At 55.0% G+C, this 14,856-nt stretch overlaps 1 protein-coding gene across 1 annotated transcript in view; it reads right to left on the bottom strand.

The window, feature by feature from the left end:
• The window catches only part of lrrc71 (leucine rich repeat containing 71), a 138,345-nt gene that overhangs the window by 39,638 nt on the left and 83,851 nt on the right, over positions 1-14,856 (bottom strand). Inside the window, exons 6-7 of the mRNA XM_070868495.1 lie at positions 10,641-10,716; positions 860-934 (exon numbers count right to left, since the gene is read on the bottom strand). Coding sequence (XP_070724596.1) covers positions 860-934; positions 10,641-10,716 — 151 coding nt within the window. The remainder of the gene's footprint in view (positions 1-859; positions 935-10,640; positions 10,717-14,856) is intronic.

The following is a 14,856-nucleotide window of genomic DNA, read 5'->3' as shown; positions in this document are numbered from 1 at the left end:
CTCCCCATGACTCCTCCCCCCACACCGTGACCCCTCCCCGTGACTCCTCCCCCCGCACCATGACCCGTCTCACTATGACTCCTCCCTGCAGCGTCCCCTCCCTTTGTGACTCCACCCCCCGTGACCTCACCCCCCCGTGACTCAACCCCACCAGTCCCCTCCCCCCCCTGTGATCCCACTCCCCCAACGTGACCCCACCCCCCCATGCACTCTGAACCCCCAGAGAGCAGCGCGACGGGAAACTGTAGCTGAGAAAACAATTATACAAAACAGTGAGCAAACCTTGATTGTGGAAGTGAAGTGGTGCGGGCAGGGAGTTGGTGCAGGCATTGAACCCGTCGTAGACACAGATGGATTCGACAATGGATTGGCATCACTGTGCAGAAGGACGGCATGAGGAACGCGCCCCAACGAGCAGGCCGTGTTGGCGACAGACCGGTTTTGCCGGCCTCATGGGGGCTGCTGGGCGGGAAGCGGAGCCTCTCGGGGCTGGCTGGGTGATGTGTTGGGCGACGGGGTGAATGGAACCAGGTCGATCCTCCTGCGTCGGCTTCAATAATCAGCACTTGGGAGCGGTCAGCCCCACGGTACTGCGGGGAGCGTTTGCCCAGCAGCCGGGGCTCACTGTTGCACCCTGGGGGAGAGGGGGGGGGCCACAGTGGGGACGAGGAGAGAGGAGAGGTGGGAGATGTGTCTCAGGGGCTGGTATTCAGTTCCAGGTAACCGTGCCGGACAACAGGTTTGTGGCCCGAGGTGGACGGGAGGGAGCAGTCCGGCACTGTGACCTGCTACACCAGCACTGCGAGTGCTCCCTGTCCTCTCTGTATCTAACGTTGTCTATCAGTCAAAAGTCTCTTACCTGAGGCTGTAGCACTGCCGCATGATGGCGATGAGTGCGGTGAAGGTGGTTTCTGTCAGACCCACGTTCCAGAGGCTGAGAGACAGGACCAGAGGTCAGCACGGCAACAGTCGGGGGCTCGGGCTCGTGACCTTTCATTTGTGGTCTGTTCACAATTCTATCCCTTTGGAATCAGAACATTCTCTCTCTTCGGGAAGGGAGAGGAGAGCAAAGTGCGCAGAGGGAGGAGGGAGAGAAGGAGGAGGGAGAGAGGGGGGGGAGGAGGGAGGGAGACAGAGAGAGGAGCGAGAGGAAGAAGGGAGGGAGAGAAGATGGAGGGAGAGGGGAAGGAGGGTGGGAGAGGGGGAGAAGGGAGGGAGCGAGTGGGAGGGAGGTAGGGAGGAGATAGGGAGGGAGAGAGGCAAAGAAAGTGAGCGCGGAGGGAGAGGGAGGAGGGAGGGAGACACAGAGGGAGGAGAGGAGAGAGAGAGAGGGAGAAGAGAGAAAGAGGGGAGAGCAGGATGCACAGAGGGAGAAAGAGGAGAGCGGGAGAGGGATGGAGAGGAGAGGAGAGAGTAGTGTGCAGAGGGAGGGGGGAGGGAGGGAGCTGAGAGAGGAGGAGAGAGAAGAGAATGCAGAAGAAGAAGAGACGGAGAGATAGAAGAGAAATGGGATTGAGGGAGGAGAGGAGAGCGCGAGGAGGAAGCAGAATTCGCAGGGGAAAGAGAGAGAAAATGGGGGGACAGAGAGAGAGAGCGAGCTATACAAAACAGATTTATGCTTACACAGTCACACTCGCTCTCACACACTTGCTCTTGGCAGCTCCCACACTGACTTTGGGCTATCCAGGTATGAGATTTTACTGCCACGTGTTTCAGTACTGGAGAGCGCTATAGAAACAGCCCTGGTGTGCTCACAGGACTCTACAGTATGGCCCCCCGCCCTCAGCACTGACAAAACCGCAAGGACCCCCGGCATCAACCTTGGCACCAGATTCGGACACCACAAAGGCACATCCAGCCTGGCCGACCCTGCAAAGGCCTCCCACTAACACCTGGGGACTTGTGACAAAATTGGGAGAGCTGTCCCACAGACTTGTCAAGCAGCAGCCTGACATAGCCATACTGACAGAATCGTCCCCGTGAGCCAATGTGCTAGCCTCCTCCATCACCATCTTTGGGTACATCCTGTACCATCGGCAGCACAGTGGTACACAGTGGGGAGGGTGTCCTCAACACTGACTCTGGATCCCTTGAAGTCTCACGGCGTCACATCAAACACGGGCAGGGAAACCTCCTGCTGATTGCCACCATCCAGGTTGAAGGTCACTTGAAAGGTCACAGAATGTACTCTGGGTGGGGGAACTTCAATGTCCATCACCAAGAGTGGCTCATTCGCGCCACGACTGACCGAGCTGGCCCAGTCCTGAGGCACAAAGCTGCCAGACTGGGCCTGCGGCAAGTGGTGAGAGATCCGAGAGGAGGAGAAACTTCTTCACTCAGAGAGTGGTGAACCTGTGGAATTCTCTGCCCCAGAAAGTTGTTGAGGCCAGTTCGTTAGATATATTCAAAAGGGAGTTAGATGTGGCCCTTAGGGCGAAAGGGATCAAAGGGGTATGGAGAGAAAGCAGGAATGGGGGACTGAGGTGAATGATCAGCCATGATCATATTGAATGGTGGTGCAGGCTCGAAGGGCCGAATAGCCTACTTCTGCACCTATTTTCTATGTTTCTATTGACTTCATCCTCGCCAATCTATCTGTCGCAGATGCAAAAAATGAGCTTCCAACCTGGTGAAGCTCCAACAGAGGACCAAATGCACGCTATAGACAAAGCAAAGCGATCCCACAATCAACGAAAGCTCTGTAGTCCTGCCACATCCAGTCGTGAATGGTGGTGGACCATTAAACAACTAACGGGAGGGGGAGGCTCCATGAATATCCCCAGCCTCAATGATGGCGGAGCCCAGCACTTAAATGTAAAAGACAAGGCTGAAGCGTTTCTAACCACCTACAGCCAGAAGTGCCGAGTGGATGGTCCATATCGGCCTCCTCCTGAGGTCCCCACCATCACAGAAGCCAGTCTTTGGCCAATTCGATTCACTCCACGTGATATCAAGAAAGGGCTGAGTGCACTGGATACAGCAAAGGCTCTGGGCCCCGACAACAGCCCGGCTGTGGTGCTGAAGACTTGTGCTCCAGAACTAGCCGCACCTCTAGCCAAGCTGTTCCAGTACAGCAACAACACTGGCATCTACCCGACAAAGTGTCAAATTGCCCAGGTATGCCCTGTCCACAAAAGGCAGGACAAAGCTAATTACCGCCCCATCAGTCTACTCTCAATCATCCGCAAAGATCCATCGACAGTGCTATCAAGCGACACTTACTCACCAATAACCTGCTCACCGAGGCCCAGACCACTGGGCTCCAGGTCTCATCACAGCCTTGGTCCAAACATGGACAAAAGAGCTGAATTCCCGAGGTGAGGTGAGGTGAGAGTGACTGCCCTCGACAGCAAGGCAGCATTTGACCGAGTGTGGCATCAAGGAGCCCCAGTAAAACTGAAGTCAATGGGGATCAGGGGGAAATCTCTCCACTGGTCGAGTCCTACCCAGCACAAAGGCAGAGGGTTGTGGTGGTTGGAGGCCAATCATCTCAGCCCCAGGACATCGCTGCAGGAGTTCCTCAGGCCAGTGTCCTCGGCCCAACCATCTTCAGCTGCTTCATCAATGACCTTCCCTCCATCATAAGGTCAGTCAGAAGTGGGGATGTTCGCTGATGACTGCACAGTGTTCAGTTCCATTCACAACCCCTCAGATAATGGAGCAGTCCGTGCCCACATCCAGCAAGACCTGGACAACATTCAGGCTTGGGCTGATAAGTGGCAAGTAACATTCGCACCACACAAGTGCCAGGCAATGGCTGTCTCCAACAAGCGAGAGTCTAACCATCGCCCCTTGACATTCAACGGCATTCCCATCACCGAATCCCCCATCAACATCCTGGGGGTCACCAGAAACCTAACTGGACCAGCCACATAAATACTGTGGCAACAAGAGCAGGTCAGAGGCTGGGTATTCTGCGGTGAGTGTCTCACCTCCTGACTCCCCAAAGCCTCTCCACCATCTACAAGACACAAGTCAGGAGTGTGCTGGAACACTCCCCACTTGCCTGGATGAGTTACAGCTCCAACAACACTCGAGAAGCTCGACACCATCCAGGACAAAGCAGCCGCTTGATCGACACGCCACCCACCACCTTCAACACTCACTCCCTCCACCACCGGCGCCCCCTGGCTGCAGTGTGCACCGTCTACAAGATGCACTGCAGCAACTCGCCAAGGCTTCTTCGGCAGCACCTCCCAAACCCGCGACCTCTACCACCTAGAAGGACAAGGGCAGCAGGCGCATGGGAACACCACCACCTCCACGTTCCCCTCCCAGTCACACACCACCCGACTGGGAAATATATCGGCCGTTCCTTCACCGTCGCTGGGTCACAATCCTGGAACTCCCTCCCTAACAGCACTGTGGGAGCACCTTCACCACACGGACTACAGCGGTTCAAGAAGGCGGCTCACCACTTTGAGTACTGTTGGGGGGGATGACTCATCAGGGGAGGGCAGCAGCAACCAAGTTCATGGCACCGTGGCTGGCTCTGCTGCACAGGAGGGCAGGAAAAAGAGTGGGAGTGCGATAGTGATAGGGGATTCAATGGTGAGGGGAATAGATAGGCGTTTCTGCGGCCGCAACCGAGACTCTAGGATGGTATGTTGCCTCCCTGGTGCAAGGGTCAAGGATGTCTCGGAGCGGGTGCAGGACATTCTGAAATGGGAGGGAGAACAGCCAGTTGTCGTGGTGCACATTGGTAGTAATCTCGGGATTGCTACCAGTGCCACGTGCTAGTCAGAGTAGGAATCGCAGGATAGCGCAGATGAATACGTGGCTTGAGCAGTGGTGCAGCAGGGAGGGATTCAAATTCCTGGGGCATTGGAACCGGTTCTGGGGGAGGTGGGACCAGTACAAACCGGACGGTCTGCACCTGGGTAGGACCGGAACCAATGTCCTAGGGGGAGTGTTTGCTAGTGCTGTTGGGGAGGAGTTAAACTAATATGGCAGGAGGATGGGAACCAATGCAGGGAGACAGAGGGAGACAAAAAGGAGGCAAAAGCAAAAGACAGAAAGGAGATGAGGAAAAGTGGAGGGCAGAGAAACCCAAGGCAAAGAACAAAAAGGGCCACTGTACAGCAAAATTCTAAAAGGACAAAGGGTGTTAAAAAAACAAGCCTGAAGGCTTTGTGTCTTAATGCAAGGAGTATCCGCAATAAGGTGGATGAATTAACTGTGCAAATAGATGTTAACAAATATAATGTGATTGGGATTACGGAGACGTGGCTCCAGGATGATCAGGGCTGGGAACTCAACATCCAGGGGTATTCAACATTCAGGAAGGATAGAATAAAAGGAAAAGGAGGTGGAGTAGCATTGCTGGTTAAAGAGGAGATTAATGCAATAGTTAGGAAAGACATTAGCTTGGATGATGTGGAATCTATATGGGTAGAGCTGCAGAACACCAAAGGGCAGAAAACGCTAGTGGGAGTTGTGTACAGACCTCCAAACAGTAGTAGTGATGTTGGGGAGGGCATCAAATAGGAAATTAGGGGTGCATGCAATAAAGGTGCAGCAGTTAGAATGGGTGACTTTAATATGCACATTGATTGGGCTAACCAAACTGGAAGCAATACGGTGGAGGAGGATTTCCTGGAGTGCATAAGGGATGGTTTTCTAGACCAATATGTCGAGGAACCAACTAGGGGGGAGGCCATCTTAGACTGGGTGTTGTGTAATGAGAGAGGATTAATTAGCAATCTCGTTGTGCAAGGCCCCTTGGGGAAGAGTGACCATAATATGGTGGAATTCTGCATTAGGATGGAGAATGAAACAGTTAATTCAGAGACCATGGTCCAGAACTTAAAGAAGGGTAACTTTGAAGGTATGAGGCGTGAATTGGCTAGGATAGATTGGCGAATGATACTTAAGGGGTTGACTGTGGATGGGCAATGGCAGACATTTAGAGACCGCATGGATGAACTACAACAATTGTACATTCCTGTCTGGCGTAAAAATAAAAAAGGGAAGGTGGCTCAACCGTGGCTATCAAGGGAAATCAGGGATAGTATTAAAGCCAAGGAAGTGGCATACAAATTGGCCAGAAATAGCAGCGAACCCGGGGACTGGGAGAAATTTAGAACTCAGCAGAGGAGGACAAAGGGTTTGATTAGGGCAGGGAAAATGGAGTACGAGAAAAAGCTTGCAGGGAACATTAAGGCGGATTGCAAAAGTTTCTATAGGTATGTAAAGAGAAAAAGGTCAGTAAAGACAAACGTAGGTCCCCTGCAGTCAGAATCAGGGGAAGTCATAACGGGGAACAAAGAAATGGCAGACCAACTGAACAAGTACTTTGGTTCAGTATTCACTAAGGAGGACACAAACAACCTTCCGGATATAAAAGGGGTCAGAGGGTCTAGTAAGGAGGAGGAACTGAGGGAAATCTTTTTTAGTCGGGAAATTGTGTTGGGGAAATTGATGGGATTGAAGGCCGATAAATCCCCAGGGCCTGATGGACTGCATCCCAGAGTACTTAAGGAGGTGGCCTTGGAAATAGCGGATGCATTGACAGTCATTTTCCAAAATTCCATAGACTCTGGATCAGTTCCTATCGAGTGGAGGGGAGCCAATGTAACCCCACTTTTTAAAAAAGGAGGGAGAGAGAAAACAGGGAATTATGGACCAGTCAGCCTGACATCAGTAGTGGGTAAAATGATGGAATCAATTATTAAGGGTGTCATAGCAGTGCATTTGGAAAATGGTGACATGATAGGTCCAAGTCAGCATGGATTTGTGAAAGGGAAATCATGCTTGACAAATCTTCTGGAATTTTTTGAGGATGTTTCCAGGTGAGTGGACAAGGGAGAACCAGTTGATGTGGTATATTTGGACTTTCAGAAGGCTTTCGACAAGGTCCCACACAAGAGATTAATGTGCAAAGTTAAAGCACATCGGATTGGGGGTAGTGTGCTGACGTGGATTGAGAACTGGTTGTCAGACGGGAAGCAAAGAGTCGGAGTAAATGGGTACTTTTCAGAATGGCAGGCAGTGACTAGTGGGGTACCGCAAGGTTCTGTGCTGGGGCCCCAGCTGTTTACATTGTACATTAATGATTTAGACGAGGGGATTAAATTAGTATCTCCAAATTTGCGGATGACACTAAGTTGGGTGGCAGTGTGAGCTGCGAGCAGGATGCTATGAGGCTGCAGAGTGACTTGGACAGGTTAGGTGAGTGGACAAATGCATGGCAGATGAAGTATAATGTGGATAAATGTGAGGTTATCCACTTTGGTTGTAAAAACAGAGAGACAGACTATTATCTGAATGGTGACAGATTAGGAAAAGGGGAGGTGCAACGAGACCTGGGTGTCATGGGACATCAGTCATTGAAGGTTGGCATGCAGGTAAGCAGGCGGTTAAGAAAGCAAATGGCATGTTGGCCTTCATAGCGAGGGAATTTGAGTACAGGGGCAGGGACGTGTTGCTACAGTTGTACAGGGCATTGGTGAGGCCACACCTGGAGTATTGTGTACAGTTTTGGTCTCCTAACCTGAGGAAGGACATTCTTGCTATTGAGGGAGTGCAGCGAAGGTTCACCAGACTGATGCCCGGGATGGCGGGACTGACCTATCAAGAAAGACTGGATCAACTGGGCTTGTATTCACTGGAGTTCAGAAGAATGAGAGGGGACCTCATAGAAACGTTTAAGATTCTGACGGGGTTAGACAGGTTAGATGCAGGAAGAATGTTCCCAATGTTGGGGAAGTCCAGAACCAGGGGTCACAGTCTAAGGATAAGGGGTAAGCCATTTAGGACCGAGATGAGGAGGAATTTCTTCACCCAGAGAGTGGTGAACCTGTGGAATTCTCCACCACAGAAAGTTGTTGAGGCCAATTCACTAAATATATTCAAAAAGGAGTTCGATGAAGCCCTTACTACTCGGGGGATCAAGGGGTATGGTGAGAAAGCAGGAATGGGGTACTGAAGTTTCATGTTCAGCCATGAACTCATTGAATGGTGGTGCTGGCTCAAAGGGCCGAATGGCCTGCTCCTGCACCTATTTTCTATGTTTCTATGTTTCTACCACCACCTTCTCACGGTGCAATCAGGGATGGGCAAAAAATGCTGCCTTGCCAGCGACGCCCACACCAGTGAATGAGTAAAAGAAATGGCCCATGGAAAATAAGCAGAATGTGAAGCTCCTCACATAATCACCTGAGTCAATCACAATTAAACACCATTTCCTCGCCCTGCCTAATGCCATTTCTTGGAGCTTTGGCCAATACCATTCACACCTTCTTCACTCTTCCTCTCTCCTTCATATGTCTGCTCTAGTCCTTTTCTTTAACTCAATCTCACTTCCGTAACTCCAATCGCTCCCTCCTAGACCCCTGTCTCATCCGTGCTCTTTTTCCACTCCCCCGTTTCTGTCTCATCTGGTCTAACCTCTTTCCCGAGTTTGCCTTGCAATGGCAGATAACCGACACAGGGACATCAGGAACACGGGAACATGGGGACTGGGGAGGACACGGGGGGGACACGGGGGGGACACGGGAACTGGGGGGGGACACGGGGACTGGGGGGGGGGACACGGGGACTGGGGGGGGGACACGGGGACTGGGGGGGACACGGGGACTGGGGGGGGACACGGGGACTGGGGGGGGACACGGGGACTGGGGGGGGACACGGGGACTGGGGGGGGGACACGGGGACTGGGGGGGGGACACGGGGACTGGGGGGGGACACGGGGACTGGGGGGGGACACGGGGACTGGGGGGGGGACACGGGGACTGGGGGGGGGGGACACGGGGACTGGGGGGGGAACACGGGGACTGGGGGGGGCACGGGGACTGGGGGGGGACACGGGGACTGGGGGGGGACACGGGGACTGGGGGGGGACACGGGGACTGGGGGGGGACACGGGACTGGGGGGGGACACGGGACTGGGGGGGGACACGGGACTGGGGGGGGACACGGGACTGGGGGGGGACACGGGACTGGGGGGGGACACGGGACTGGGGGGGGACACGGGGACTGGGGGGGGACACGGGGACTGGGGGGGGACACGGGGACTGGGGGGGGACACGGGGACTGGGGGGGGACACGGGGACTGGGGGGGGACACGGGGACTGGGGGGGGACACGGGGACTGGGGGGGGACACGGGGACTGGGGGGGGACACGGGGACTGGGGGGGGACACGGGGACTGGGGGGGGACACGGGGACTGGGGGGGGACACGGGGACTGGGGGGGGACACGGGGACTGGGGGGGGACACGGGGACTGGGGGGGGACACGGGGACTGGGGGGGGACACGGGGACTGGGGGGGGACACGGGGACTGGGGGGGGACACGGGGACTGGGGGGGGACACGGGGACTGGGGGGGGACACGGGGACTGGGGGGGGACACGGGGACTGGGGGGGGGACACGGGGACTGGGGGGGGACACGGGGACTGGGGGGGGACACGGGGACTGGGGGGGGACACGGGGACTGGGGGGGGACACGGGGACTGGGGGGGGACACGGGGACTGGGGGGGGACACGGGGACTGGGGGGGGACACGGGGACTGGGGGGGGACACGGGGACTGGGGGGGGACACGGGGACTGGGGGGGGACACGGGGACTGGGGGGGGACACGGGGACTGGGGGGGGACACGGGGACTGGGGGGGGACACGGGGACTGGGGGGGGACACGGGGACTGGGGGGGGACACGGGGACTGGGGGGGGACACGGGGACTGGGGGGGGACACGGGGACTGGGGGGGGACACGGGGACTGGGGGGGGACACGGGGACTGGGGGGGGGACACGGGGACTGGGGGGGGGACACGGGGACTGGGGGGGGGACACGGGGACTGGGGGGGGGACACGGGGACTGGGGGGGGGACACGGGGACTGGGGGGGGGGACACGGGGACTGGGGGGGGGACACGGGGACTGGGGGGGGGACACGGGGACTGGGGGGGGGACACGGGGACTGGGGGGGGGACACGGGGACTGGGGGGGGACACGGGGACTGGGGGGGGACACGGGGACTGGGGGGGGGACACGGGGACTGGGGGGGGGACACGGGGACTGGGGGGGGGACACGGGGACTGGGGGGGGACACGGGGACTGGGGGGGGACACGGGGACTGGGGGGGGGACACGGGGACTGGGGGGGGGACACGGGGACTGGGGGGGGGACACGGGGACTGGGGGGGGGACACGGGGACTGGGGGGGGGACACGGGGACTGGGGGGGGGACACGGGGACTGGGGGGGGGACACGGGGACTGGGGGGGGGACACGGGGACTGGGGGGGGACACAGGGACTGGGGGGGGGACACGGGGACTGGGGGGGGACACGGGGACTGGGGGGGGACACGGGGACTGGGGGGGGGACACGGGGACTGGGGGGGGGACACGGGGACTGGGGGGGGGACACGGGGACTGGGGGGGGGACACGGGGACTGGGGGGGGACACGGGGACTGGGGGGGGACACGGGGACTGGGGGGGGACACGGGGACTGGGGGGGGGACACGGGGACTGGGGGGGGGACACGGGGACTGGGGGGCGACACGGGACCGGTGGGCAGAGACAGGCAATGCTATCAGTTACTAGCACGCTCAACAGTCAAACACGGGAACTGAAGGCAGACTCGGGCTGCACACACAAATACAGACAGCAGTGGATTGCGAGTACTGATGCGGTTACATACTTGATGATTTGGAGGTTGCTGAGGGCAGGCAGACACTTCTGGAAGATGAAAATGAATCTTTGATCAATCATCCAGCCTGGAAGAGAGGGAGTAGAACTGTCCTTAATCTGGGCTCTATGTTCGAAGATGCATTACTAGCCTCGAAACTCACTGCGGGAGGGACGTAATTAACTCATACCCTTACCCCGCTCTCTCCCCATAGCCCTGTACCAATCCCAAACTAATCCCACTGCCCCGCTCTCTCCCCATAGCCCTGTACCAATCCCAAACTAATCCCACTGCCCCGCTCTCTCCCCATAGCCCTGTATCAATCCCCAAACTAATCCCACTGCCCCGCTCTCTCCCCATAGCCCTGTACCAATCCCAAACTAATCCCACTGCCCCGCTCTCTCCCCATAGCCCTGTATCAATCCCCAAACTAATCCCACTGCCCCGCTCTCTCCCCATAGCCCTGTACCAATCCCAAACTAATCCCACTGCCCCGCTCTCTCCCCATAGCCCTGTATCAATCCCCAAACTAATCCCACTGCCCCGCTCTCTCCCCATAGCCCTGTATCAATCCCCAAACTAATCCCACTGCCCCGCTCTCTCCCCATAGCCCTGTATCAATCCCCAAACTAATCCCACTGCCCCGCTCTCTCCCCATAACCCTGTACCAATCCCCAAACTAATCCCATTGCCCCGCTCTCTCCCCATAGCCCTGTATCAATCCCCAAACTAATCCTACTGCCCTGCTCTCTCTCCATACCCCTGCACCAATCCCAAACTAATCCCACTGCCTCGCTCTCTCCCCATAGCCCTGTATCAATCCCAAACTAATCCCAGTGCCCCACTCTCTCCCCATAGCCCTGTATAAATCCCAAACTAATCCCACTGCTCACCACTGACTGGCCTGTTGTTGCTGGGTTTATCGTTACATTCTTGTTCAAAAAAGGGTGTAACATTTGCAATTCTCCAGTCCTCTGGCATCATCCCCGTATCTAAGGAAGATTGGAAGATTATGGCCAATACCTCTGCAATTTCCCCCCTTAAGCATCTTAGGATGCATCCCACCCAGTTCTGGTGACTTATCTACTTTAAGTACAGCCAGCCTTTCCAGTACTACCTCTTTATCAATTCTTATCCCATCCACTATCTCCATTACCTCCTCCTTTACTATGTGTATGGCAGCATCTTCTTCCTTGGTGAAGACAGATGCAATGTATTTGTTAAATATCTCAGCCCTGCCCTCTGCCTCCATGCATAGGTCTCCATTTGAGTCCCCAATTGGCCCCACCTCTCCTCTCACTACCCGCTTACTATTTATATGTCTATGGAACAGTTTTGGATGCCCTTTTATGTTAGCTGCCAATCTATTCTCATACCCTCTCTTCGCCCCTCTTATTTCCTTTTTCACTTCCCCTCTGAACTTTCTATATTTAGCCTGACTCTCAGATGAATTCTCGACCTGACATCTGTCATATGCCCCCTTCTTCTGTTTTGTCTTACTCTCTATCTCTTTCACCATCCAGGGAGCTCTGCCTTTGATTGCCCTCCCTTCCTCCCTCGTGGGAATGTACCTCGACTGTACCCAAACTATCTCCTCCTTAAAGGCAGCCCATTGTTCAATTACAGTTTTGCCCGACAATCTTTGATTCCAGTTTACCCGGGCCAGATCGGTTCTCAACCCAATGAAATTGGCCTTCCTCCAATTTTTACTCTAGCTTGCTCCCTGTCCTTATCCATAGCTAATCTAAATCTTATGATACTATGATCACTGTTACCTAAATGCTCCCCTGCTGACACTTGCTCCCCTTGACCCATCTCATTCCCCAGAACCAGACCCAGCAATGCCTCCTCCCTCGTCGGGCCGGAAACAAACTGATCAAAAAAGTTCTCCTGAACACACTTCAGACATTCTTCCCCTCTCTGCCCTTTACACTACGATCCCAGTCTATATTAGGATAGTTGAAGTCCCCCATTATCACTACTCTTGCACCTCTGTGTAACTTCCCTGCAAATTTGCTTCTCTATATCCTTCTGACTAGTTGGTGGCCTGTCGAATACATCTAGTCGTGTAATGGTACCTCCATTGTTTCTTAACTCCAACCAAATAGATTCCGTCCTTGACACCTCCAGGACATTATCTCTCTCCAGCACTGGAACATTCTCCGTAACCGATTGGTCCTTCCCTATCTTTCCTGAACACCCAATATCCAGGAATATTTAATACCCAATCCTGCTCTCCAGTATTACCACGACATCATATTACCATGTGGATGTTTGCGACTGCAGCTCACCGACCTTATTTACACACATGCGCTGTAAACCGATTAGACCTACTTGTATTCTCTCATAGTCTGACCCCACCTAAGACCATACTATTTCTTACTGTCGAGCTATCGGTCTCTCCCAATCCTTGTTTCTCCTTTCTAATGCTACATCCTTTACCCACGGGCACTACGTCCCACCGCTGCAGCACTCCGACACATGCTCGTGTTACCTCTGGTCTCCCTCTCTCTAATATCCTGCGTGCCCCGCCTCCTGTCCTGCACTTTCCATAAACTCCAATTATTCCAAATCACTGCCACACACATCCTGTCCCACCCATCAAACCTGCGCACCCTGTTCACTGCAACCTCCTCCTGACGAACATCGCCTCCCTCGCCCTTCAATCCTTCTATTCCCTCCAGGTCGCCAAGGCCTCTTCGGCAGAACCACCCCAACCTGCGACCTCCATCACCGGTGCACCGTGGCTGCAGTGTGCACCGTCTACCACATGCACTGCAGCAACTCGCCAAGGCTTCTTCGGCAGCACCTCGCCAACCCACAACCTCTACCACCTAGAAGGACAAGGGCAGCAGGTGCATGGGAACACCACCACCTCCACGTTCCCCTCCGAGTCACACACCATCCTGACTTGGAAATATATCACCGTTCCTTCATGGTCGCTGGGTCAAAATCCTGGAACTCTCTCCCTAATATTACGCTCATAATAAAGGATGAAACTGAGTACTGTATGCAATGAGCAAGTGTGACCTTAGCTCCTTTAATTAGACTCCAGAGTGCAGGTACCACTTGGGAGGCCTGCTTATATACAGTGTTCCCAAGGGATGCTGGGATCCCTTGGAACTCCAACAGGTGGGCCCTCTGGTGGTGGTGTGATACATCACTCCCTCATAAAGTCAACAGTACACTTATTTACAGGGCGAGACAATCTGGGGCTTTTCGCTCCTTTGTGGATCGTCTCGGTACAAATGCGGGTGTGGGTGAGTTAGTTGGTTCTTCACTGGGCTGCTGGCCTTGCCAGGCTGCTGGGGATGGTGAGTTCGGCTTCGTGGTCAACCATGATATCGGTTGCCACTTGTGTGTGCGTGTGTTGGAGGGTCGAAGTTGGTGGTGTCCTCTTCGGGTTGTTCGTAGCTGTTAGTGAACCGCAATTTGGTTTGGTCCAAATTGCTTTCTGCAGATTAGTCCATTGGCCAATTTGACCTGAAACACCCTACTCCCTTCTTTGGCTATGACCGTGCCAACAAGCATTTGGGACCATGTCCATAATTGAGCACAAATACAGGGTCATTGACCTCAATATCGCGTGACAAGTTTGCACGATCATGGTACATGTTTTGTTGATGCCGCCTGCCCTCGACGTGATCATGGAAGTCAGCGTGGACAAGAGATAGCTATGTTTTGAGTGCCCTTTTCATGAGCAGCTCAGCTGGGGGAACCCCGGTGAGCGAGTGGGGTCTGGTGCGGTAGCTGAGCAGGACTCGGGACAGTCAGGTCTGCAGGGAGCCTTCCGACACGCGTTTCAAGCTTTGCTTGATGGTTTCAACTGCCCGTTCTGCCTGGCCGTTGGATGCGGGCTTGATCGGGGCAGATGTGACGTGCTTGATCCCATTACGGGTCATGAATTCCTTAAATTCAGCACTGGTGAATCACGGCCCATTGTCGCTAACTAGAACATCAGGCAGGCCGTGCGTGGCAAACATGGCTCGTAGGCTTTCGATGGTGGCGGTGGACGTGCTTACAGACATTATTACACATTCAATCCATTTTGAATAAGCATCCACAACAACCAAGAACATTTTGCCTAGGAATGGGCCCACATAATCAACGTGGATTCTAGACCACGGTTTGGAGGACCACGACCACAAACTTAGCGGTGCCTCTCTGGGTGCATTGGTCAGTTGAGTGCAAGTGTTGCACTGGCGCACGCATGACTCTAAATCTGAGT

This window comes from Pristiophorus japonicus, chromosome 30, assembly GCF_044704955.1.
Source record: "Pristiophorus japonicus isolate sPriJap1 chromosome 30, sPriJap1.hap1, whole genome shotgun sequence".
NCBI lineage: Eukaryota > Metazoa > Chordata > Chondrichthyes > Pristiophoridae > Pristiophorus > Pristiophorus japonicus.
This window is presented reverse-complemented; position numbering and strand designations above follow the sequence as displayed.